This window comes from Podarcis melisellensis (genome assembly GCF_964234715.1).
Source record: "Podarcis melisellensis genome assembly, chromosome: 7".
NCBI lineage: Eukaryota > Metazoa > Chordata > Lepidosauria > Squamata > Lacertidae > Podarcis > Podarcis melisellensis.
This window is the reverse complement of record NC_138539.1, coordinates 85,425,366-85,440,341: the sequence shown is the minus strand read 5'-3', so window position 1 is coordinate 85,440,341 and position 14,976 is coordinate 85,425,366. Positions and strand designations below refer to the sequence as shown.

General features: G+C 46.2%; 1 protein-coding gene across 2 annotated transcripts; it reads right to left on the bottom strand.

The window, feature by feature from the left end:
- Window positions 1-150: 150 nt before the first annotated feature.
- On the bottom strand, window positions 151-14,960 carry POLR3F (RNA polymerase III subunit F). Of its 2 annotated transcripts, XM_081917903.1 has the most exons (9): window positions 14,832-14,960; window positions 10,712-10,829; window positions 9,316-9,383; window positions 8,902-8,969; window positions 8,114-8,226; window positions 4,990-5,133; window positions 3,030-3,137; window positions 1,246-1,437; window positions 151-533 (listed from the first exon to the last, which is right to left on the bottom strand). In XM_081917903.1, the coding sequence occupies exons 1-9, from the start codon at window positions 14,873-14,875 to the stop codon at window positions 456-458; spliced, it is 933 nt and encodes a 310-aa protein (XP_081774029.1). In that variant the 5' UTR covers window positions 14,876-14,960; the 3' UTR covers window positions 151-455. The 2 variants fall into 2 exon arrangements, with proteins under 2 accessions (XP_081774029.1, XP_081774028.1); XM_081917902.1 differs by lacking the exon at window positions 14,832-14,960 and having other exon boundaries at window positions 3,066-3,137.
- Window positions 14,961-14,976: the final 16 nt, after the last annotated feature.

Genomic DNA, 14,976 nt, shown 5'->3' with positions numbered 1-14,976 from the left:
GTTCCTATGCACCTCCCAGTTACATGGATAAGTCTTCAACAAGAGAACATTTGGGTGGGTTGTGCCCACCCAGGACCACAAAACAGGGCTGCTTCTTGTTCAGCTGCTCTCTACCACATTATGATCCAAAAGGCACACTGGGGGACTCAGTGGCAATTTAAATTATTTATTTTATTTAGCACAGGTATCAACAAATCTCCCAAAAGGTCAAAATATAACTTGCGTCTCTAAAAAATATGCAGAACTCTGTGCCTGCATACAGTTTATACAGGAAGCAATTGCGGAGTCTTGGCCCCTTTCTTTCCATGTGTCCAGTCAGTGCCCGAAGTGAGATCAGAGTCTTTGCCACAGCAAAGACACCGTCGAGGATTTTTTGCATTCTTCTTCAAGAAAAGCAGCGTCCATAATTAGAAGGTTGATCAACCTAGGTTGCAATAAGCTCTCTCCACTTACTGCTAAAATTCTAACCACTCTACCATATAAATACAATTTGACGGAGATATCTCACCACCTTCATGGCAGTCATCAAAAACCTAGGAAGAGAATTAAACATACATAGTTTATGCCATTTGCTAGATCAATTCAGTTATATGTGCATACAGTACACCCCCATTCAGCCCCAAGGACTGCATGTTAGTTTCTCAATCATATCCTTGGGGCATGGGGGGGGGGATCATATGGATTTAATAAGGTACCACTGTGGCGGGAAGGTAAACGCCGTTTCTGTGCGCTCTGGCGCTCGTCACAGCGTCCCGTTGCGCCAGAAGCGGTTTAGTCCTGTTGGTCACATGACCCAGAAAGCGAGATGAGCGCCACAACCCCATAGTCGCCTATGACTGGACTTAACCATCCAGGGGTCCTTTACCCTTTTACCCTTACTACGCTTCTGATTTTTTTTGTAAACACAGCTGTTGTTGGTTTCCCCCCACCCCCAAATAGTTATATCAAAATAGAAGCTAATAACAGAAGAGCAAATGCTGGAAGTCACAAGATGAGAGTGTTGTGTTTGCGCTCACACCCTGCTTGCGATTTCCCCACAGGCCTCTGGTTGGCCACTGTGAGAACCGAATGCTGGACTACATGGGTGACTGGCCTGTTCTATTCCTGCTTAAACATTTTACAGCTTGTAGGATTTGTTATGTATGTTCTCTGCTGTCCTGCCTGAATGGCTGTCTAAATGAGAAATAAGCTTAAATATGTCAGATTAGCTAAATATCTTTATGTTATTCCTGAGAAGTAACTCACCGGACAGAGTCCACAAGGCGTCCGAACTAAGCCTGTAGGCTGGATGATGGGGTTGACGGCTCTGTACAGTTTCATGTGCCCGTCCACGCTGCCGGCAGCTGCCTCTTTTGCAGCAACAATGGTCATTTCTACCTTTCCATCATAGATTAATGTGTTGAGAATGGTTTCAATATCTTCCATTGACAATTCCACCTAAAAAGGGGATTTGTAAAAATGAAACAACAGAAGAAGCTTTTTCAAACAAAGAAGATATGTATCGATATCTTAATTATCGATATTTTAAGCTTTATTTCAAGCCATATTTTAATTAATTAACTTTTCTTTCTATTACGTTTTATTGTAATTTATATTTGGTGTTAGCCGCCCTGGCCGGGGGAGGCGGGGTATAATTAAATTATTATTATTATTATTATTATTATTATTATTATTATTATTATTATTATTATTATCACTTCTAGACTGCGACTAACACTGCACAAAAATTGAAATTAATGCCGCAGAAATTAGAGGTGCTAGGAAATAACAGTAAGAAAATCAAAGGTTTCTCAAGCAGGAACTTAAGGAAAAAACCTCATCTATTATTGTTAAAAACAATTTACCGTATTTTTTGCTCTATAAGACTCACTTTTTCCCTCCTAAAAAGTAAGGGGAAATGTGTGTGCGTCTTATGGAGCGAATGCAGGCTGCACAGCTATCCCAGAAGCCAGAACAGCAAGAGGGATCGCTGCTTTTGCTGCGCAGCGATCCCTCTTGTTGTTCTGGCTTCTGAGATTCAGAATATTTTTTTTCTTGTTTTCCTCTTCCAAAAACTAGGTGCGTCTTATGGTCTGGTGCGTCTTATAGAGCGAAAAATACGGTATATAGTGCTTAACTACATCTTCTTGGGAGCCGAAGAGGGAATGAGGAGCTGGCAGTGCAACAACAGCATCTTCTGCTGGACCTAAACCACCCACAGGCCTAATTAGGACCAGCACGGGTCTCCATTTGACCTGCAAGGCCCTTTTTACCAAGCCACGGCCACCTGCCCTAAACCTGACATTATATGTGACATCAGGTGTGGAGCAGGTAAGGATGCAGTTCCACAGGAGCAATGAAAGCTCCTGATTATTCCTTTCAAAAGTGGGGCTCACTGATCAACCCACTGGGAGTGGAGACACAGGGATCATGCAAGGCCAGCGCCAAAAATCAGCTGAATGCCTTTACCTGCAGCACTCTGATTTCACAGACAAAGAAAAACAAGCAGTAAAAAGAAAGTTTTACTGACTGCTCCCATATTTCCCCCCACTGTGAAGCCATAAGGTTTATTTTATCACTTTCCAAGCCCATGCCCGAATATTTGTTCTTTTTTTTTAATTGAGCATTGTTTTTAAAAACTTTAGTAAATAACCATAGGAGATGAAATCTTTAGGGGGGGGGGATGAAAACCCGATAAAGTAAGATTACGCAAATGCAGACTGTAATAATGATTAAAAGCTTTTAATGCTCTCCTATACACCAACAAAGAAGTAAGTATTTCCCTGGGGAGGATATTTCTAAAATACAGGATCATCAGAGAAATATGTAGCTGAAGTTGAGTTGAAGCTAAAAAAAAATATCCAATTATCCATAGCTACAATGCAATCTGACCAAACTGCGGGAGGCAGTGGAAGACAGGAGTGCCTGGTGTTCTCTGGTCCATGGGGTCACGAAGAGTTGGACACGACTAAACGACTAAACAACAACAACAATGCAGTATTGATCATTGTGCAGAAAATGCAAGGAAAGAAATAGAACGACTGCTTCACCTTACTGACACCTAACTCGCTGATGTATTTCCACACCTCGTGTGAGGATGCAAACGAGCTGTTTCTCTGGATCATGGGGTTCTGCTTGCTTTCTCGAGCTGCTTCGGCCTACAAAATACAGAGAGAAGCACGGTGTGGCAGAGCCAGTCTGCATCGGTAAAGGAGGATACATTCCTAGTTTAACATACAGTGGTGCCTCACAAGACGAAAAGAATCCGTTCCGCGATTCTCTTCATCTAGCGGTTTTTTCGTCTTGCGAAGCAAGCCCATTGACAGTTTAGCAGATTAGCGCTACAGTGGTCTAGCGGCTTCTAGCGATCAGCTGTTAAGCGGCTTCTAGCGATCAGCTGTTAAGCGGCTTATCAGTGGATCAGCTGTTAAGCAGCTTAGCGGCTTAGGAAAAGGGGGGGGAGCGAAAAAAACCCGCGGGGACTCGCAAGATTTTTTCGTCTTGCGAAGCAACCCCATAGGGAAATTCGTTTAGCGAAGCACCTCCAAAACGGAAAACCCTTTCGTCTACTGGGTTTTCCGTCTTGCGAGGCGTTCGTCTTGCGGGGCACCACTGTAATTTTAGAGAGATTATTGGACGTGGGGCTCAGTGGCAAGGCACATGCGGTAAAGCACATGCATCAGGTTCCGGACCCCCTTCCCCAAACGGCTCACTCGCATAGGGGTGGTTCTCTTCCAGTATTTAATCTCACATTCTGGGACGCAGTGAGGTTAATTATGTGGGAAATATAGCAATGCATCCCTGTGAACGATATGGCATGTCTTTAGCCAGTCCAACAGTCAAACCACTAGGCAACACTGCCTGCCAACACTGCACTGTTAGCATCACAGTGCTCCTGTCCCCAGTGGAGGGGAAGTGTAGCGTAGTGGTTTGACTACGGAGCTAGCTGCATTCCCTTCAGAAGGAGAGAAAGCGAGCAGGCAATCTGGAGGGCAGTAGCCACCCTCACCACTGCATCTGGGCCTGAAAGGCCAAGGGAACCTGCGGGTGGTTGGAAAGTGTTAGGAAGCACAACTTGTATCACAATTGTGCATCACTGCCAATTATGGTGCATGTATGTTTAGGAAGATTTATATGCAGTTTAATCAAAGAGGTCTCTAAGCACTGTACAGTGGTACCTCGGGTTACAGACGCTTCGGGTTACAAACTCCACTAACCAGGAAGTGGTTGCTCCAGGTTAAGAACTTTGCCCCAGGATAAGAATGGAAATTGGGCGCCAGCAGCGCAGCGGCAGCAGGAGGCCCCATTAGCAAAAGCACGCTTCAGGTTAAGAACCGTTTCAGGTTAAGAACGGACCTCTGGAACGAATTAAGTTCTTAACCCAAGGTACCACTGTACATAACAAAAATGTAGAAAAACACACACACAAACCACAAAAATATTTAAAAAACAAATATACATAAAATAATTATACACATATAATAAAAATAAGTAAAATTCAAAACAAATGTAACTAAATTAATTAACTAAAACCAGCCAGCTTTGTGGTGCTTGAACCAACATGAGCCACCCTTAAGCCGCCAGGTTTTTTTAAAAAAATCACTGAGTTTACTTTGTTCCTTGCAACCATATGCAAGGCATTTAGTGTCTGAGATATTTGCAGAGCCCCATCCTATATTCTGGGTAACACTGGAGTGTGATGGAACCCTTCAAACTAACAATATCAGGGCTCATCACCAACAGCACTCCCAAAAATGCGACCAGCATTGGTGACAAGTAATATAACAATATATTTCTTCTACAGTATTTTAGGAATAAGGAAAACTGGAGACAGTTAAAGGACTTTATGAGTTTATTCCTGCAGACTGTTCCTTAGTAGCTGCTCCTTCCTGCTTCACAGCTGGCCAGCCGAGATATGCTATCAGTGAAAACTGCAAAGCAAAGATCTCTTTGGCACATTATTGGGATTGCAGTCTGACATGGCACAAAGAACACGGATAGTTCACTCACCTTGGTCTGTAAGAACTTAAAACACTGTTGGTTAAGCACCTCTACAAATTCAGACTCAAAGTCTTGGTCGCTATACCAAGCTCCTCCTGTCACAGAGCGATCTGGTTGAAGGTTGTATAACATATACACTTTCTTCTTGGAAGCCTAGGGAATTAATGGTACAGGTTTTGTTCACACGTTCTCTTTCATTAAGAGAGAAAAATTAAGCCTGGATTGCTGAGTTGGTTACTGAGAATGCCAGTGTTGAAAGTTCAATCCCTGTCCGGGACAGCTGCATGTTCCTCCATTGCAGGGGGTTCAGGGGTTGGACCTAGGGTCCTTTCCAACTCTACAATTCTATTAAAACTTGTGTATTCTGGAAAATGCCACAAGCAGTTTTGTGCATGCATCTCTCTGACTCTGCCAAAGTGAATTGCTTAAGCACAATTGTATATAACTAATCCAGAATGCGGCAGCTAGACTGGTGACTGGGAGCGGCCGCCGAGACCACATAACACCGGTCTTGAAAGACCTACATTGGCTCCCAGTACGTTTCCGAGCACATTTCAAAGTGTTGGTGCTGACCTTTAAAGCCCTAAACGGCCTCGGTCCAGTATATCTGAAGGAGCATCTCCACCCCCATCGTTCAGCCCGGACACTGAGGTCCAGCTCCGAGGGCCTTCTGGCGGTTCCCTCACTGGGAGAAGCCAAGTTACAGGGAACCAGACAGAGGGCCTTCTCGGTAGTGGCGCCCGCCCTGTGGAACGCCCTCCCATCAGATGTCAAAGCAATAAACATCTACCTGACATTCAGAAGACATCTGAAGGCAGTCCTGTTCAGGGAAGTTTTTAATATGTGACATTTTAGTGTATCTTTCATCTTTGTTGGAAGCTGCCCAGAGTGGCTGGGGAGACCCAGCCAGATGGGCGGGGTACAAATAAATTATTATTATTATTATTATTATTATTATTATTATTCACTTCCACCTGCCCTACGTTGTGTGTGCTCGTTTTGTTTTTGTTTTTCTAAATATTTTTCATTGGCTTTTACAAAAACAAATTCAAAATAATGAAGAAAAAAAAACTTTTACCATATACCGGTACATATATGAGATTCTCTGAATTTCGCAACCTCCCCCCATCCCCTGCATGGGTCCTTAAAATATTTTTTCTAAAACTACTAAAGCACGTTCGCAACCCGCAGTGCCACGTCTGCACACGCGCAGGTTGCGATTCGGCGCGTCTGCACACGCACAAAGCGCGATTTAGCACTTCTGCGCATGTGCCGAAACCCAGAAGAAACCCGTTCCAGTACTTCTGGGTTGCGGTGCGCAACCCGAAGCATCTGGAACCCAAGGTATGACATAATAATAATAATAGTAATAACAATAACAATAACAATTTTATTATTTATAGCCCGCCCATTTGGCTGGGTTTCCCTATATTCCTCTTCTCTAAATTTTCATTTCTAAATTTTCATTTCTAAAGTTTCCATTTCTCTAAATTATCCATATTTGTCGTTTCTTTACAAGTTATTTTTACAGTCCAGCTAACGTTTTTACAGTGGTGCCCTGTAAGACGAATGCCTCGCAAGACGAAAAACCCGCTAGACGAAAGGGTTTTCCGTTTTGGAGGCGCTTCGCAAAACGAATTTCCCTATGGGCTTGCTTTGCAAGAAGAAAGCCCATAGGGAAATCTCCAGGGACCTCTTTTAAATGCTAGCGGTGGGAAGCAAAGCCTTTCCCCCCCCTCCGGCCTTCAGAAGAGGTCCAGGAAGGCCGGCGGGGGCCGAAAGGCTTTGCTCCCCACCGCCAGCATTTTAAAAGCAGTCCGGGATAGCAGGGAAGCGCTTCCCGCTATCCCGGATGGCTTTTGAAGGCAGGCGGGGGGGAGCAAAGACATTTGCCCCCCGCCAGCATTCAGAAGAGGTCCAGGACCTCTTCCGAAGGCGGGCAGGGGGCAAAAGTCTTTGCTCCCCCCTGCCTGCCTTCCGGGAGAGCGGAGAAAGCAGCGCTGCGTTTCTCTGCTCTCCCGGGAAGGTAGGCGGGGGGGGGGGGAAGCAAAGACTTTTGCCCCCCGTCGGCCTTCAGAAGAGGTCGGGGGACAGACTGTCCCTGGACCTGGTCTGAAGGCGGTTTCCATAGGAACGCATTAATTGATTTTTAATGCATTCCTATGGGAAACCGTGCTTTGCAAGACGAAAAACTCGCAAGACGAAAAGACTTGCGGAACGAATTAATTTCGTCTTGCGAGGCACCACTGTATTTGTTTACAATGGTCTCCTAAGTAAATTATAAATTTTCCCCATTCTTTTTTAAAGTCGGTATCTTCTCGACTCCTGAGTCTCATGAGACACAGGCATGACCATGGTGTGGGGCTAGGGGTGGCTCCGGCAGTGTCCGTGGCAGAGGTTTGGGCAGCAGCAGCGCTGCTCATTTCTTTAAGAGCATAAGGACAGCCTGCTGGATCAGACCAGTGGCCCATCTAGGCCACCATCCTGTTCTCACAGGGGCCAACCAGAGGCCTGTGGGAAACCAGCAAGCAGGACCTGTGTGCACAGTATCACAGAACTTTTAGATTTGGAAGGGACCCCTAGGGTCATCTAGTCCAACCCCCTGCAATGCAGGAATCTCAACTGAAACATCCAGGACAGATGGCCACCCAACCATGGCCACCACCTCCAGGAACCAGGAATGGCTGCAGCTCCCAGTCAAGGGCGCTCATTAGAGACAAACCCATTATTTCCACCATCTAACTCAGGGGTCAGCAAACTTTTTCAGCAGGGGGCCGGTCCACTGTCCCTCAGACCTTGTGGGGGCCAGACTATATTTTGAAGGGGGGGGGGATGAACGAATTCCTATGCCCCACAAATAACCCAGAGATGCATTTTGAATAAAAGGACACATTCTGCTCATGTAAAAACATGCTGATTCCCGGACCAGCCACAGGCCGGATTGAGAAGGCGATTGGGCCAGATCCAGCCCCTGGACCTTAGTTTGCCTACCCATGATTTAACAGGTGAAACCACAATTAGACGAGGACTCTTAAGAGCTATTTCTTCTGTTACACGATAGAAATGCTTTACTCCCACACAATGGTCAGGCAGTACAGACTGTTTAGCTAGTTCAAAATTATGAGCTACTCACCGCTACAGACTTCACAGCTTTAATGAGTTTCTTGCTTTCCAAGTTTTTCAGGATCTTGTTGATCTCAGTTAACGGAAGATTGCTTTTATATCTAATATCCCTGCTCCAAATACCTGTTTTGGTTGTTTAAAAAAAGGTAAATTAATTCATCTTGAGCATGAATCACATTTTTACATACTACATTGTAATGGTTATAAGGGTTGCTCGTGCGTAAGTTGCCACCACTCCTGGCTAGGTTGCCTGGTTAAACCTTTTCTGTCTGGACAGCCCTTCACTTTGTGGCTGTTTCAGTCGCTAGCAGAATCCGTCAGTGGGCGTTTCTTGAACCTCTTCCAGCAAAGAAGTTCTTTGACGCCAAGTCTCCGCCTACTCTCCCTGCGCGGAAGTCTTCTGCGCAGGGTGGGTGTGGGCAGCAGAGGACCCGTGCTCTCCCCGCTGGTCTCCGGCGAGGAGTCCTGGAGCCCCCTCGCCGATTCCTCCATCTGCCCCCCTTTATCCCTGGTGTTACGCTGATTTCCTTCCCCAGCTGATGAGTTGCCTCTCTCCGTGCTGGGCCCTTCTCCAGCATCGCTTTGGAGCCTTGCCTCCGCCTCTAGCTCCAATGGCAGTTCCCTGACATACATGTATCCAGGTTGTCATAATACCATCCCCACACCCTTTTCCTGTATTGAATGCCATTTCTCCAAGTAAAATAAAACCTTTCTAACTCCACTGCATTCAGGAATTAAAAAGCTACAGTGAAGAAGACCATTAAGTGGAAAACACAAAGCGACAGACAAGCACATTACCTTTGTTTCCTGCATCCTCTATAATCTGATACACCAGCTTCTCCTGATTGTCAGATCCCTTCATTTTACTGCAGAAAGCCAACATAAGAAATGAATAGTGTTTGGTTTTTGAAAATCTCCGGGGATTTGATCGATGTCAAATTAAATACTAAACAACTTTGAGGTTTCCCCTCCCCCAAACAATCAAGAGGCATATACATTTTATGAAATAAATAAATACTATACAAATTTTGAGATGTCAAAAAAAGGTAGAATTTGACCACAGATGAGAGAGTTTTCTACTGGTTATTTAGAAATGTTCCTTCACCTAAGGTGATTTTCCAAGCTACAGTATCATGGTAATTACAATTATGTCCATCAATTTCTCAGTGACAGAAGCAGAAAAAGTGTTGATGCTTTGAGAGCACAGCTTACCCAGCATTCTGAGATTCCTTGATCCTGTAGAGGAGGCCAGTGCTGCTCCTCAACAGATCCAGCTGTCCCTAAGAGAATACACATTATTGTAATATTTTGACAAATTTCTAAAATAATGATTTGAAATTAGGATGCAATATAAAAGACACCCAGTACTAAACTTAGACTGTATTAATTTAATACTGCATATTCCCTTATACAGTGGAAGACAGAAGTGCCTGGCCTGCTCTGGTCCATGGGGTCACGAAGAGTCAGACACGACTAAACAATTAAACAACAACAACAAATTCCCTTATATAATTAATATTCCTTCTTAATGGATAGGGAAAAAATATTTTCACCTTAGACGTTATACATTTCATTTTTGTGACTCTGAAAGACACCTAAATGGACTACATTTTTAAGCATACTCTACAAATTGTAATGTGTGAACATGTTTATGGATATGCATGGCACAAGTTTATGGACACAGATATAATTGTCAGGGAAATTTGGCTGCAGTTCTCTGTTGAGCATAAGTTCTATAGTAAACCTTGATTTGCTGTTGTACAATACAGTGGTACCTCGGGCTAAGAACTTAATTCATTCTGGAGGTCCGTTCTTAACCTGAAACTGTTCTTAACCTGAGGTACCACTTTAGCTAATGGGGCCTCCCGCTGCTGCCGCCGCACAATTTCTGTTCTCATCCAGAAGCAAAGTTTTTAACCTGAGGTACTATTTCTGGGTTAGCGGAGTCAGTAACCTGAAGCATCTGTAACCTGAAGCGTCTGTAACCTGAAGCATCTGTAACCCGAGGTACCACTATATGTGAAATGGTTCTAAGCAGCAAAGCTAGACAAATGGATGAAGATTATGAGATGAGCTAGATTAGCAGCCTTCAAGAGAAGGCTTAAATCTGTGATGTTGCTTGCTAGACAGGGTTGGGATATGATCAAGGACCTGTTTGCCACCAGAAGCCCCTGCTTCACATGCAGAGGGCTCAGTGGGCAGAATGTGGTGGTGTTTTTGCCAGCAGTAGCAAAAATTAAAGCAGCACGTTACACATATTGCCCAGAGAATGTAGCCAAGATACAAACATTCTCCAATAGGCTTTGAATAAGGTCCATATCCTGGCTGCATTCTATACATTCTCTAAGCAATATGCTCATTCTCTAATCGGTATGTAAAGTCTCCCAGAAGCATGCTTCTCTCCTTACACGCAATTCTTCATGATGAGCAGATTATGTGCACATTCTCCATGAGTTTTCATGAATATGCACAATAGCTGGTTGTTAAGCACGTTAACCGCTTAACGTGCATTATCCCAATATATAATCCAGTTTAAATGCTGTCAAAGAACTAGGTGCACTCTCTTGTCTTTTGAGACAAGCAACAACAGAACAAGGGAAGGTCTTACCATTGAGAGCAGCCTGTTGATGGCCACTGCCCGTTGCTGAGCCTCCATGTGAGGCATGTCATTCTGAATCACCTGGTCTGTGATACCTTGGGGAAACTGATGGCACAGCTCAATGATCCTGGCAAAAGTAGAAATAGCAAGTAAAGTACCACTAATTATGGAAAAAATCCACAACTAACATAACATAAAGCCTCTATATCTACTCTTTTCTTAAGTCCCAAATAACTAATAAGAAAAATATAAATTGCAATAAAAAAAGAACTATCACTGAGAAAACAGCAGCAGAAAAAAGATGTAAAAACAAACACCTATAACAATAAGAAAAATAATCAAGAACTAACACGTAAGCCATTTACAGTGGTACCTCGCAAGACGAATGCCTCGTAAGACGAAAAACTCGCAAGACGAAAGAGTTTTTCGTTTTTTGAGTTGCTTCGCAAGACGAAAACGTCTTGCAAGTTTGTTTCCTTTGTCTTGCAAGTTTGTTTCCTTTTTCTTAAAACCGTGCATTCAGGGGGTGCAGTTGCGACTTGACTTCGAGGAGCAACTCATAGCACGCGGTGTGGTAGCCTTTTTTGAGGTTTTTGAAGACTTTGGTGATTTTTGAAGCTTTTCCAAAATCCGTGCTTTGCAAGACGAAAAAATCGCAAGACGAAAAAACTCGCAGAACGAATTAATTTGGTCTTGCGAGGTACCACTGTACTCTACACCAGGGAGTAAAAGGCTAAAAGCTCCCTGGAGAATCAAACCAAGTCAAATTGCTGGCTGAGCAAATATGGCCTGGTCCACAGCCTGCCTTGCTACAAGAAGAGTGTCTGCCACACTGCCCCTTAAGGACCGACTGACAAAAGACTAAGAGAGGAGGCTGGTTTGGTACCAGCCTGGTATATTCTCCAACCCAGAAAGACTGTATGGTTTTTGCCTGCATTATTCTGTTTGTCCAGTGAGATATCTGCCTGCAGGTAAGAGTGGTGACTGCAGTGTGGGATGCTATTTGACTACTGGTCGACTGAATGCTGCTGGAGTGTGGTCCAGAGCTTGCCTTGCTATAAGAACAAGCTCTGTTGTGGGCAGTGGGGATGACTGTTTTGGGTTGCTACAGGGGTAGGGTAGTCCTGCACTGTTTGTCAGGATATGGCATTGTAGGTCAGGCACAGTGACTCTCACCTGGTGTGAGACCATGGTAGAAAAGTCTGGTTTGTTTCGGTTTCCCCTGAGGAAGAGACAGGAGGGGTATTGGAAAGGACATCATCTGCCATCTGACAATGTGAGACGTTGTCTACTACTGTGCCTTAATTTATTATCTGTGGCCTAAATCTCCCAGTTATACATGCTGATACTGGATGGTGCTAAAATGTGCCTGGGGAGATGTATCTCCAGAGACTCCTCATAGAATCAGAGAGCTGGAAGGGACCCTAGGAGTCATCTAGTCCAACCCACTGCAATGCAGGAATCTCAACTACTGTATTTTTCGCCCTATAGGACGCACTTTTTCCCCTCCAGAAATGAAGGGGAAATCTGGGTGCGTCCTATGGGGCGAATGCAGGCTTTCGCTGAAGCTTGGAGAGCAAGAGGGGTCGTGCGCACCAACTCCTCTCGCTCTCCAGGCTTCAGGAAGACATCCGCAGCCTAGGCAGCCCTGCGGGAGGTCCCGCAGGGATGTCTAGGCTGCGGATAGCAGCCTGCTTCCCGGAGCGTCGGGCGCCCTGAAAGCAGAGCGCCCGGCGCTTCGGGAACACATCCGCAGCGTGGGGAGCCCTGCAGGAGTTCCCCGCAGGGCTCCCCACGCTGTGGATAGCAGCCTGCCACCCAGCGGGCGGGGCACCCTGAAGCAGAGCGCCCCTCGCGCCGGGCAGACATCGGCCAGCCCCACAAGCTCGGGGGACAGCAGGGAGGCGCAGCGCCACCATCCCGCTGTTCCTCGACCTGGTTCGGTTTCCCCGACCTGCTTTTGGGGGGGAAATAAAGGGAAAAAATTTTTCCTATGGGACGGAGCGTCCTGTGGGACGAAAAATATGGTATATATCATCCAACCTCTGCTTAAAAACCTACAAGCAAGGAGAGTCCACCACCTCCTGAGGGAGACCATTCCACTCTCAGACAGCTCTTACTGTCAGAAAGTCTTCCTGATGTTTAACTGGAATCTCCTTTCTTGTAACCTGGAGCCATTGGTTCAAGTCATACCCTCCAGAGCAGGAGAAAACAAGCTTGCTCTGTCTTCCATGAGACAGCCATTTAGATATTTGTAGGTGGCTCTCATATCTCCTCTTTTCCAGGCTAAACATACCCTGCTCCTTCAACCTTTCCTCCTAAGGCTTGCTCTCCAGACCCTTGATCATCTTGGTTGCCCTCCTCTGCCCACATTCCAGCTTGTCAACACACTTCTTAAACTGGGGTGCCTAGAATTGGACACTGGACTCCCAAGTGTGGTCTAACCAAGGCAGGATAGAGTGGCACTGTAACTTCTCTTGATGTGGACACTATATTTCTGTGGATGCAGCCTAGAACAGCGTCAGCTCTTCTCTTTGCTGCCGCATCACCCTCTGAACTCCTGCTCAGTTTGTGGTCCACCAAGACCCCCTCGTTGAAGAATTGATACTTTTGAATTCTGGTGCTGGAGGAGACTCTTGAGAGTCCCACGGACTGCAAGAAGATCAAACCTCTCCATTATTAATGAAATCAGCCCTGAGTGCTCACTGGAAGGACAGATCATGAAGCTGAGGCTCCAATACTCTGGCCACCTCATGAGAAGAGAAGACTCCCTGGAAAAGACCCTGATGTTGGGAAAGATGGAAGGCACAAGGAGAAGGGGATGACAGAGGACAAGATGGTTGGACAGTGTTCTTGAAGCTACCAGCATGAGTTTGACCAAACTGTGGGAGGCAGTGGAAGACAGAAGTGCCTGGCGTGCTCTAGTCCATGGGGTCACGAAGAGTCGGGCACAACTAAACAACAACAACAAGGTGGCTATCATATCTCCTCTCAGTCTCCCTTTTGCAGGCTAAACATATCCTGCTCCTTCAACCTTTCCTCCTAAGGCTTGCTCTCCAGACCCTTGATCATCTTGGTTGCCCTCCTCTGCCCACGTTCCAGCTTGTCAACACACTTCTTAAACTGGGGTGCCTAGAATTGGATACTGGACTCCCAAGTGTGGTCTAACCAAGGCAGGATAAAGTGGCACTATAACTTCCCTTGATGTGGGCACTACAGTTGTACCTCTGGTTGCGAATGGGATCCGTTCTGGAGGCCCATTTGCAACGTGAAAAGCCCGCAACCTGAAGCGCCATATCTGCGCAGGTGCACGGTGCGATTTGGCACTTGTGTGCAGGTGTGAAGGGTGATTTAGTGCTACTGTGCATGCGCGAGCGTCGGAACCTGGAAGTAACCCTTTCTGGTACTTCCGGGTTGCCGCGGGACACAACCTAAAAGAACGTAACATGAAGCAAACGTAACATGAGGTATGACTGTATATTTCTGTGGATGCAGCCTAGAATATCATCAGCTCTTCTTTTGGCTGCCGCATCACCCTGCAGACTCCTGCTCAATTTGTGGTCCACCAAGACCCCCTCGGTCCCTTTCACATGTACAGTGGTACCTCGCGTTAAGTACTTAATTTGTTCTGGAGGTCTGTTCTTAACCTGAAACTGTTCTTAACCTGAAGCACCACTTTAGCTAAAGGGGCCTCCTGCTGCCGCCGCGCCGCCGGAGCACGATTTCTGTTCTCATCCTGAAGCAAAGTTCTTAACCTGAGGTACTATTTCTGGGTTAGCGGAGTCTGTCACTTGAAGCGCATGTAACCTGAAGCGTATGTAACCCGAGGTACCACTGTACTAGTGCTCGTAAACCAGGTGTCCCCCATCCTACCTAAATCTGAGTGAAGGAGCTTAACCTTCGTCCCTCCTGAGATCCTTCCCCCCCGCTTGCGCCTTAATCCCTTTCAGGGAATCGTGTCCCCTGCGCTGTTTGCACCCCTGCCCCACTTCCAACCCAGAAGACTGGATGAGCCTCCCCTCCATTCCCTCCTCCACGTCGCTTGCGAAGACGCGGATGAGGACAGAGCCCCGCGGCACCCGGGTCCCCTGGGTGCAGGCGTCGGTTCTGACTCGGGCTCGGCTTTTACCTGCTCTCTATCTCCAGCGGCTCCGGGGCCTTCGCTTCCGCCATCGCGGAAGCCTCCGTCGCAAAGCGAGACCAGGGGAGTCGCGTGTGGGGGCGATGACGTCAACAGAAGGCGCCCGCCGGGAAGGCGGGGCCGGCGTGAAGAG

What these genes read in the sequence shown, in the direction of transcription:
- POLR3F (XM_081917903.1), bottom strand. Translation starts at nt 14,875, where the DNA reads ATGGCGGAAGCGAAGGCCCCGGAGCCGCTGGAGATAGAGAGCAG. An exon ending in AGAGGATGCAGGAAACAAAG is followed by an intron (nt 8,227 to 8,901) that starts GTAATGTGCTTG and finishes CAACCAAAACAG; the next exon opens with GTATTTGGAGCAGGGATATT. An exon ending in AAGCTGTGAAGTCTGTAGCG is followed by an intron (nt 5,134 to 8,113) that starts GTGAGTAGCTCA and finishes TTAATTCCCTAG; the next exon opens with GCTTCCAAGAAGAAAGTGTA.